Source organism: Gossypium hirsutum, chromosome D06, assembly GCF_007990345.1.
Source record: "Gossypium hirsutum isolate 1008001.06 chromosome D06, Gossypium_hirsutum_v2.1, whole genome shotgun sequence".
In the NCBI taxonomy this organism is placed as follows: Eukaryota; Viridiplantae; Streptophyta; class Magnoliopsida; order Malvales; family Malvaceae; genus Gossypium; species Gossypium hirsutum.
The window spans coordinates 63,781,180-63,792,460 of record NC_053442.1 but is presented as its reverse complement, the minus strand read 5'-3'; the positions used below and the strand labels follow the sequence as shown (position 1 = coordinate 63,792,460).

At 31.1% G+C, this 11,281-nt stretch overlaps 1 protein-coding gene across 1 annotated transcript; it reads left to right on the top strand.

Annotated features, from left to right (window-relative positions):
* The first annotated feature begins 2,466 nt into the window (after positions 1 to 2,466).
* On the top strand, positions 2,467 to 5,459 carry LOC107962415 (probable receptor-like protein kinase At1g80640). The gene is made up of 10 exons (XM_016898801.2): positions 2,467 to 2,910; positions 3,053 to 3,223; positions 3,329 to 3,579; positions 3,989 to 4,121; positions 4,220 to 4,283; positions 4,366 to 4,462; positions 4,551 to 4,650; positions 4,778 to 4,896; positions 4,979 to 5,068; positions 5,148 to 5,459. The coding sequence occupies exons 1-10, from the start codon at positions 2,775 to 2,777 to the stop codon at positions 5,271 to 5,273; spliced, it is 1,287 nt and encodes a 428-aa protein (XP_016754290.1). The 5' UTR covers positions 2,467 to 2,774; the 3' UTR covers positions 5,274 to 5,459.
* The last annotated feature ends 5,822 nt before the right edge of the window (positions 5,460 to 11,281 follow it).

Here is an 11,281-nt window from a genome sequence, read left to right as displayed (position 1 = left end):
AGAAAGCAAAATTTTCTTTCTTTCTCTCTTCTTCTCAGGTTGGTGCATGGGAAAAAATGGTGGAATGGTGATTCTTCATCTTCCTTTTCTTATATATATACTAAATAAAATAATAAAATATTTTTTAAAAACCAAATTAAAATATTAATAAACTAATATTTATTTAATTAATTAATCTAAAATATCTCCAACATTGTCATTGCCTTCTAGATTTCTCTCTTCTAATTGACCATTTTGCCCTTTAATCTTTAAAAATTTCATCCTTGAGTCGTTACTTAATTTGGTAAAATTGCGATTTCGTCCCTCAAAATTCTTCACCTTTTTGTCACTTTATTTCCTTATTTTACTATATCAAGGATACCTACTTTCTTACGGTAGTAATTTTCGGGGCGTTATAGTAGTAATTTTTGGGATATTACATTTCAGGGGTGGCATGGTCGAAAAGTCCACACGGGTAGCCCACACACCCATGTCGTAGGCCGTGTGGTTTGGCTGGGTTAAGTTTTACCTCGATTTTCTCGTAAAAGAAAACACATCTGACTTTTGGGGTCTCGAGGAACGGCCTTCACATCCAAATCTGATCTAGGATACCTACAATGGGTCTTTCGATCGACAAATATGTAAGAATTAATATCAACTTTCAAAATTTATCAAATTTATCAAGATTATAAGGAAAACTTGTAAAAGACTCGAAATCAATTTTGGGAATTTTCAAGAACGATGTTTTTCAAGAATTCTAGGGTTCTTCATAATTAGAAATAAGAATGGTTACCGATTTTGGCACGTTATAAATGAAATTGACATCATTACTCTAAATCGACACGAAAAATAGATTAAACGAGGTTGGTTTCGGGTTTGGGTTTCAAAAATGAAATTTCCATTAAAAGAATATAGAGATTTTTATGAAAAAGAAAATAGGAAATAAAAGAAAAAGATGTATTTAACGAAAAGAAATTCTAATTAGGGTTGAAAAAGAAGTAAAAATCCACATGTAACTAGGAAAATGGGGGCTGATTTGAGAAATAAACCATTCTACCAAAATTTAAAACAAATGAAAAAGAATTGACATGATTTGAACCTGATGCAAGGGGGAAATTATGCTAAGGCCTTACCATTTGGAATACTATCCATTCTTAATTATTTCCTACTATATTTAATATCTATATTAACTTGATTTTGTTCCTTAATTACTGAAAAAAAAAAAGTGAAATGGAAAGAGTGAGGCTTAAACTTTAGCTCTCTGGAGAGTTTTCTAAGCTCTCTACCACCTAAACTAGAGTTTCTTTTTTTTTTATTAATGCTAACCTTATGATTTCTAGGGTGTTACATTTTTACTTATCTTAAGTAAAAAATTTAAATTAAAATAATTATTAAATTTTGATTTTTAATGGAATCGAAAATTTCAATGGTTTCTCAAACATATTTTCTTATCTAATTATTACTTTTATTAAAAAAATTCTATAAAATTATTTTTATTTATAAATTACCAAACGTGTTTAAATATTTAATCTTCAAGTGATTGAATTTTTTTCATCCGGTCATCAAATAATACTTAACTTTTAAAAAAAAATATCTATTTTTAATTGTAATTTTCCTTTTGAAATTTAAGTATTATTATTTTTTCAAAACACCTTTTGAATGATTGAATATCAATACGCAAGTCCAGGTAGATGAAATAGAAAGAGACAAAATAGTGTACTAATTTGTTTTGTAACCAAACTGACAGTCTAATTTTTCTTTTCCCGAATCAAAATTTTATTTAAGAACAATGATAGATAATAAAAACAGTATGTATCGATTGTCCCCTAGGGACCAGATGAACAGTACCTAGCTAATAAGGAATGTAGCTGAAAAGTTTTTTTTTAAAAGGTTAAATTTCGCCATCAAGTCCTTATACTTTACAGAATTTGTGAATCTAGTCCCTATATTTTAATTTGATCAATTTGAGTCCTTTTCATTTTTGAATTGATGAGTTTTAGTCTCTATACTTTTTGAGTTTTAAAATTTTAGTCTTAACCCAAACAGTAGCAATTCAATCTATTTGGTTAAATTCAATTACTAGTCTTGTACTTTGTGTATAGCAGTAGATTTAATTAATATTCTCTAGTTCGATCATTTTAGGTCCCTATACTTTTAATTTTTAAAATTTTAATCCATTAATTGAATTTTTTTTGAGTAATATGTGGAAATAATAAGCTGGCATGCCATCAAGCATATGATAATATGCTACAGAACTTAACTAAATGAATTCAATAATTGTTGTTTGGTGATGATTGAAATTTTAAAAGTAACCAAATTAAAATATAGGGTCTAAATCCACAACTTTCACAAATACAGGGACTAATAGCAAATTTAGCCGAAAACAAAAAGGAGTGATGTACCATTATCCACATCCATTCCCAACTGTCCATCTCAAAGCAAACTCACATAACTTCATAAAAATTTTCTCTTTTTCATAACTGCCACACATGGATACACTTCACTTTTGTCTATATCACCCATCTCTGCCCTTTTTCTCTCTCTTTAGCACTCACATTCACACAAAAAGTGACAAAATCAATTAGATTATAGTATTTAATTGAATAAGAAAGATCTCTCCTTCTCTACTTTTTTCTTCTTCCTTTTTCTCTTTTTTCTTGGTTTGCTTGCAACAATAATTACCACTTTTTGTCTCCATTTGCTTACATTTTCTTTTTCCAAAGAAAGGGTATTTTTTCTTAGATTCAAAAGTGAAACAGCAAACACCTTTCTTCTCTTTGTCTTAGTGGAGAGACATGAATCTTCTCTGTCCGTTATTACTTCCCATGTGGCAATGTTTCTTGTCTTTGTTATCACTTGTAAATCTTGCTAGAACCACACCTGTCTCCACTGTTTCTTCCTTTTCTTCACAAATGGAAGCTGTTTCTCCAGGTATTTCTTCTAAATGCTTTACTACCATTAGATGCTTTGCATTGGGATTTAGACCATTTGAGATTTTTGGGAAACCAGGGATAAGTGCTAGCTTCATCAAAAACAATATATAATGCTTAACGCTATGTTAATGGTAAAGCAGGAATGGCAGTGATTAAAGTAGTGCACCATCAAGATTTGAACAAGAGAATCCTTGTTACTCTAATTGTTGCTTCCACTCTCCTTTGTGGGGTATTGCTCTTTTTGTTATATTTCTGGATTTGTAGACACAAAATCATGAAGAATTCCAATGGGGAAGCCAAACGAAATCTGGGTATCTTTTTGTCTTACTCAATCACCTTTGTGTTTTGGTCTCAAAGTCTTGGCTGCTGATTGCAACTTTGTTCTTTGTTTTGGTTTTTTAATATGCAATCTGAAGAACCTACAAAAACAATTTCGTTGAGTCCAATTGCGGATCAGTTTAATTCATTACCAATGGCTTGCAAAAAGGGTTCAGTTGCTGTTATTGAGTATCGGTTATTGGAAGCTGCGACGAACAATTTCCGGGAAAGTAATGTTTTGGGTGAAGGCGGTCGTGGACGTGTTTATAAAGCTTGTTTTGATGGGAAATTCCTTGCTGTTGTGAAGAAATTAGATGGTGGAGGACATAATGTTGAAAGAGAATTCGAGGTGATATTTTGTTCCAAATTTGAACTTGATATGAATAGAGTCTATTGAGGGTCGGGAGAAGTCTTCCAAGTCAGGCAGCCGACTGAACCAGAGTGGTACCATATCCCTCAACAAGTGACTTATATCCCATAAGTCAGGGGTTCAAACCCCACTACAGTCCAGCCGCTCCCGGCTCTGTGAACCAGGCTCTCAGGACAGCTGCTCATGCCACTCTGACTCTCGGCAGGGCACAAGAGACAAAATCCTCTCCTAGAAGAAAATACTTTAGTTTATTGGAGGACTGGACTGGCTGTCAAGTGAATGACACTTCGAAGACTTCTCCAAAGGAGCCGATTTCCCCTCAACATAGTCTCTTTCGGATCTAATGTCTTTCCCCTGCCTTTATTCGATATTCTTTGAATGTGTGCAGAATGAGGTCGATTGGTTGATCAAAATCCAGCATCAGAATATAGTTTCACTATTGGGATATTGTATCCATGGTGAATCAAAGTTACTTGTTTATGAAATGATGCAAAATGGTTCTTTGGAGAGTCAATTACATGGTATAAACTCTGTTTCTTATTTGAAACTAACAATGTGGAAGAAGCTAAAATATATTGTCTTTGATCTAATTTCATCGATTTCGTTTTGGACATTACAGGACTGACTCGAGGATCAGCTTTAACTTGGCAACTACGGATGAAAATCGCAATCGATGTTGCAAGGTGAAACTCTGAGCCAATTATGTTTTACTCTCTTATTTGTTGCTATAACATGGTTCTAAATTTTGTCATTGATCTCTGATAGAGCATTAGAATATCTTCACGAGCACTGTAATCCACCAGTTATTCATCGAGATATTAAGTCATCTAACATTCTTCTGGACTCCGATTTCAATGCTAAGGTAACATTATATATGATGCTATCGCTAACAAACCTCGTCTTTACGTACCTTTGCATAAAAGTTAACCAGAATGGTTTCCGTTATTTAGCTGTCGGATTTTGGCCTTGCTGTGGTTACTGGATCTCAAAACAAAAACGTAAAGTTGTCAGGAACGTTGGGGTATGTAGCTCCAGAGTACCTCTTAGAAGGTAAGCCAAAGTTCCACATTGTTAACGCATAACTAAGTCCAAATGAAATCTGTTCCATTTTCTGGTCCGGAGTACCAAATTCGGTCTCGATTTTTATTTCAATAGTCACAGAAGAGTTTTTTCTCAGGCAAATTGACTGATAAAAGTGACGTATATGCTTTCGGAATTGTCCTTCTAGAGCTGCTAGTCCGAAAGAAACCGCTAGAGCAAATGTCACCATCTCGGTGCCAATCGCTCGTCACTTGGGTAATTTTCTTTCAACCTAAGATTTACCTGTAGGAGTAATTGTTTTACCGTATCTTGAACTTATTATTTGCTATTTTGACAGGCGATGCCCCAACTTAGCAACAGATCGGAACTTCCGAATATAGTGGATCCAGTAATAAGAGACACAATGGATTTAAAGAACCTATATCAGGTATATCGAAAAGAATATTCGTGTTGTCATATGACCTCGATCTGGTCTTAAAAGTTGATTCGTATTGTGTATTGAATAGGTCGCTGCTGTTGCTGTGCTGTGCATACAACCCGAACCGAGTTATCGGCCATTGATAACTGATGTCCTGCATTCTCTCATCCCTCTTGTGCCTATGGAACTCAGAGGTTCGTTAAGAGTTACATAAGCTGTCCGTCCTTCCTCAGCCTCTCTTTCGTGATGATTATACGAACTGCTTTCTTTGGTACAAGATTACAATGTAAAGTGATGTAAAATCGATGATTACATGTCTCTTTGATACATCTTTCTAATACGGATAGTTGGAACAGAAAAACTCCTTTCATAACTTCAACAAGAAAGTTATGTTCCATTCTCTGCAGCATTGTGATTAACTATTAGTGTCGTGGTGTATTTGTTGACACCTAATCTCGGGTTCTAACCTTGACAGCCCTATTCCCCTATACTCAAAAGGTATTAGTAAGTTTATCTTTTGGTCACTCAATATTAAAAAGTTACAAAATGTTTATTGAATTATTCGAAAGTTTTCAATTAAGTCACTGGATTGTATGGTTTTCTCCATTCGCATGGCCTGCACTAATCAATAGCTCTTCTTCTCTTCTATAGTTCAGGTTTTTTTTTTATGAAATAGTTTTGAACGTCATGACCCTAAACCTTAAATCTTAATCTGTGAATCAAAATAAAACTGACTTTCTTATTCGATCTTCGATATTGATCGTCATATCGATTTGAATCTAAGGTATGTTTTTCTACTCGTCAATAGGTACTGATCTGTAGTATCGATGGTCAATTCGTCATTTTGAGCTCGTTAACCGAACTTTTAAAAGAAACTTAACAGCAAGTGACTTAAATAAAAAAACTTTCGAATAGTTCAACAATTATTTTATAATTTTTTGAAGTTGAATGACTAAAATGTAAATTAACTTGCTAATAATTTAATAACCTTAGGCTAGGTTACCCAAAAAGAAAAAAAACTAAAAACAAAGAAAGTGCAAAACTAAAACTTCTACCATAGGTATGTCTAGGACTATATTTATCTTCGGACTTGTAATTTTCCTTTCAAGTATTCATATACTCATGTGCTATGAGATATAAGGTACCATAAATTTGGCAAAAAGATTCAAATCAAATTTCAGATGAAGATTGTAGAGTCATTGAGCCATTATTACGTGATAAAGACAAAAAGAAAAGGCTGTTCATGGGACCATGGTCTTGGTTTTGAAGTTCAATAATGATCATAGAGTCCATATTGTAGGCCATGAAAGCTTCACGATTGAAAGGCCTTTGCGTGATTGTGAAGTTTGCGCAGTAACCAATTGCGGCCAAGCTGGTGATTGTCAAATTCGACTTACCAATGTAGTGTATATAAAGTCAGCAGTAAATCTCTCTATCTAAAAATAATAATTTAATTTCTTTACTTGTATGGAAGGATGTTTAAATTTTTTATCAGATATCCATTTGGCACAAAGTTTAAACCCTCATTTTTATCTCTAATATCGTCTCTAAAAAAATAATTTAAAGGCTAATGCACTAAAAAAGCCTTCAAGCTACCTTACTATTTTGACATAACAAAATAAGAATCTTATAAGAGCTATAATGAATAGGTATCCATGATCTTACCAAAGTCACAACATCCATTGAGTCCTCAATGGAGCTCAACAATGTAGGGGGAGACAAATAGGAACAGTCCAAAAAAGGAATTGGAAGGCACCATAAAATAAGTGAAAGTCTTATATACCACGAGAAAATAGAAAAGAAAAGGAGTTAGTGAAATGCCTCCTATGTGATGGTCGACAAAGACTACCTAGGACGAGCGAGGATGACTATGATCAATAAGGAGGAAGAGGAACATGAGTGTTAGGCTCTATAGAATGGTTTTATGATTCACAATTCTGCTAAGGCACGGAAGGGTAAAAAACATAAAGGATTGATGTTTGCGAACATCAATATTACAAGCAAACAAATAAGTGCTCTAATTGACACAAAAGCATTTGAACTAATGATATCTGAGACGGATGGCAGTAAACTTGGTCTTAAGGTTGATAAAACAATCAAATTTATCAATATCTTTAAATCTAAGGTGAATCAAGAGACAAATGTTAGAACTAAGGTGTTATCCACTATCCAGCTTTTCTAGGGTGTGCACAATGATGAAAACACTGGCTTGGCAATCTTGAAGCATGATAAGACTCAAGAAACTATTAAAAGAAGACCACCTTGAAGGTGCTAGAGGTGCAACTATCCAAATAGTTTATTTGGATAATTTTTCAGTCCATTCTATTATAATATTTATTTTGAAGATTTTATCCGTCGATTTTTGGTTGAGTTTTTAAATTAAATAAATTGTTATACCTTTTAATTAATAAATACTAAACTCATATTTATATTCATATCCATAACTAAGCTCAAATAATCAAATACCCAATATTTAAATGCTCAATATTTATATCAACCCCAACCCATGGCTAAGACGTGCACTAGCTACTCAAGTTATTCATAGGGGTAATTTGAGCTTAATTTTATTTACCAAAATTGATCTAATTTTGGAGTTTTTAGAAGGCACATCTACTTAAAGCAAGGTCATTCAGTAAAACACTTAAATAACTTGTACTGTTTACTAGGTTAATTGTATGTAATGTCAACCATTGATGTAAATTGATTTGCCCCTTTTTACCTTGGTAGCTTTTTTTAGATAATTTGGAAGTATATTCCATGCTTAAGGCCATGCAATTTGTTGAGTCAAAATCTAGGCCCAGAGAGTAATGTTGGGTCTTCATCATATACATATGATTTAAGCTAAAACCCATGTGAAAGCTAATGTGCAAGAAAATTGGGGCTCAGGTAACATGCTTGTGCACGTGAAGGAATGGGGAAGATCAATGAAGAAAATCACAAATATATCTCTATGGCCTACAAAACTTTATATCTATATATTGTGGAAAAATATTTACTACATAGTTTAAAAACTTTACGAGTGTTGGGACGATAACAAGTATATCTAGAATATAGTAAAAGATTAAAAAGAAATAATTATATAAAAAAAATGAGCCACATTGTAAAATTATAACTTTGCTTGTGAAATTTTTAAATTTCAATGTCGATGTACCAAATACTCACTCATATATTATTGGTTAAAATCTACAATAGGCCTTTGCAATATTTTCAAATTTAGAATTTAGTCTCTATACTTTTTATTTAAGAATTTCTAAATTCAGATCCAATTGTTAACATTGTTAATTTTTTTGGTTAAATTTGTTGGTGTGACATTTTGAAATGAAAAAAAAATACTCATTTGGTAATAATGTAACTAAAAATTGACATTGTAATGAACTTAAATTTAACAAAATAATATTAATAGTGTGAGCAGTTTAACTTGAATTTTGAAATATGAAAAATGAAAAGACTAAATTCCTAGAAATAAAAGTACATGGATTAAATTCTAAATCTGGGAAGAATACGGAACCTTTAACATATTTTAACCTATATTATTTTTTGTTAACATGCTGTTAAAAAAAGAGAGAATTTTTATTCTGTAATCTTTTTTATAACCTCAACTCTATATTTGTTGTGTAAAATTAATTAAAAATAATCTACGACATATGTTTTTTCACTCATAATAATGTCTCTCTAATCTAAAATTTTGCTTTTGATAATTTTATTAAATCAATTCGAAATTGATTATAGATAAAAAAATTTGTTCAAGTTCGGCTCAATTTAAATCAAGAGACCCACCCTACCCATGTACAGGATGAATGAATCACCAATTAGATTGGTTAACTTTTAAAGGAAATTTTTCCTCTATTATTGATCCATAATTTTTGCAGTAAATTATGGTTTGAGTTATTCGCCTTTTAGGATAAGGCCACTAATTAACCACATAAAGAAATACTTTTGGCAGATATAAAATTAGGAAAATGTTAAAGACTAAAATGATATTTTTAAAGTAATTAATTTAATCATGTATTACACATACTTGATTGAATCAGAATAAATTAGTTGATTGGATCGGGGATACATAGATATATCGACTCAGATAAAAATATTGAATTAATTTTTCAATAAATTATATAGATTAGTTAAATTGATTTTTTAAATTTTTTTATTACTAAAATTTTATAAATATTTAATAAATTATTTAATTGAAACTGAACCAATCATCAAATAAAAAACTGTCGGTTTGACTATCTATTTAATTTTTAAAAGAAAATTAGTAAAATCAATTTAATAAATGTAAATGTTTTTTTCTTAAGAAATAGTGATTAAAACATTTTTAACTGTTAGACCATAAAATTGTATGATTAACTTGAGTCGAAGTATCTAAATCCAATGATAAGCAGATCTAAAGTTAAACATAAGACTGACATAAATATGATTAAGGATTTTCATGCTGAGTGCCTCATAATTGTCACCCTTCATGATTTGGGCACGAGACTCCATGTGCTATGATTGATTTTTTGACTACCTTAGTGTCCCCCTAAGGAATTTTTAATGGGGGAAACAATGGCTTCCTCACCTTTTAGTGATCTCTCATGATTTTGTCATATTTATAATTATAATTAGAAATGGAACTTCCACCATTCAATATTTTTTAAAAAATTATCATGACCATTGATTAGCAAATATGTATTCACTAGTCAAATAATCATGAAAGCAGTTATCAAATTGTATTTTGTTTTTTTTATTAAAAAATAAGCAATTCAATTCTTGTACATTGAATCAAAGAGTAAATTAATCTTTTTTTTTTGTCAAAAATTGGTGTGATTAGTAGAATATTCAAGCAGTGACACGTGACATGCCACATGTACCTTATGTTAATGTTTTAGACCAGTTTTCAATAGTAAAAATAGATAAACTTTTTAATAGTAGGGTCAATTTGCCCTTTGATATAACGTATAAGAACTAATTTACTAATTTTTTTAGTAGAGAAAACAAAATACAATCTAACTTTTAATATAAAAATTTTCATAATACTTTTATTGTATTCGCAATTATTAATGTATGTGTGACATTCACTCATGTTTATGATTGAAAATGAGAAAAAAAAAGTAATTGAAGGAAATGCAATCATATTAATGTTAAATTCATAATACTTTCATGAAGTGATGGATTAACATTACATCATGAGATGTTCAAATGCATGCTAGCTAAGGTAAAAGGAAATAGAACAAAAAACAAAACCTAATATTGTTAAACTCACTAACGTAATTGTGGGAGACAAAATAAGTACACATGACTAACATGATTAATCATGGGGCATGGGGTCAGATTAAGGGAATAGAACCGACCAACAACATATAGAAAAACCTCTTTAAAACACTATAAAAATATATAATAAAAGACAAATAAATAGAATAGAATAGAATAGAATAATATATATATTTAGTTATCAATATTTATATTTTTTTGTCAATTTGATCATTATTATTTTTATCTAATTTAGCTAAAATGTATAATAACTAAATTGACAAAAATGTAAACATTAAGGATTAATGTTGAATACATATGAAAATGGACAAAAAAACGTATAGCCTTGTATGAGTATCCATGTTAGTGTATGAATGTACAAAGAAAAGAATTAAAATACAGAAATTTATCAGTTTTCAAGAAGGAAATGAGCAAAGGGGTCAAGGTATGCATGTGTAAATAGGAAAGATATTCTGAGAAAAGAAAAGAACAAGGAAGAAGAAGCTACATACAAATTAATAATTTAATATTGAGAGTCGACAGGATCATAAACTTTAAGTTTCTGGGTTGATCTTTGCTTGACAAGATAGATATTCTGCAATCCCAAAGCTTAAACTTTTATGATACAAGCAAATCAAGTGAGGAAATTTTGACATTGTAAGGTGTCCAACATTGTGACATGTGGGTCCAAAAATTGTTGGAAATTGTAAGCATGCATGACTGGTCTTCCCATGCACACACACATATTAGACAACCAATAAATCACAGTCTTCCAAAAAGTGAGATAAGAGAAGAAAAAGAATAGTGCTTTTCTTTGAATTTAATACAACAAATTACACACAATAATATATTATCAATATTCTTAGTAATGAATACAAATAATTAAAATTTTAACATTTGTTATTGTGTAGTTTGTTATGTTAACATAAATATGGCAGATTTTCGGATTGAGTTTTGGGGAGAGTATAGTAAAATTTTTAAAAATTTTAAGAG

Excerpts from the sequence above, each read along its gene's own strand:
- LOC107962415 (XM_016898801.2), top strand. The coding sequence starts at position 2,775 with ATGAATCTTCTCTGTCCGTTATTACTTCCCATGTGGCAATGTTTCTTG. Across the intron at positions 4,284-4,365 it reads ATCGCAATCGATGTTGCAAG|AGCATTAGAATATCTTCACG; the intron begins GTGAAACTCTGA and ends GATCTCTGATAG. Across the intron at positions 4,897-4,978 it reads GCCAATCGCTCGTCACTTGG|GCGATGCCCCAACTTAGCAA; the intron begins GTAATTTTCTTT and ends CTATTTTGACAG.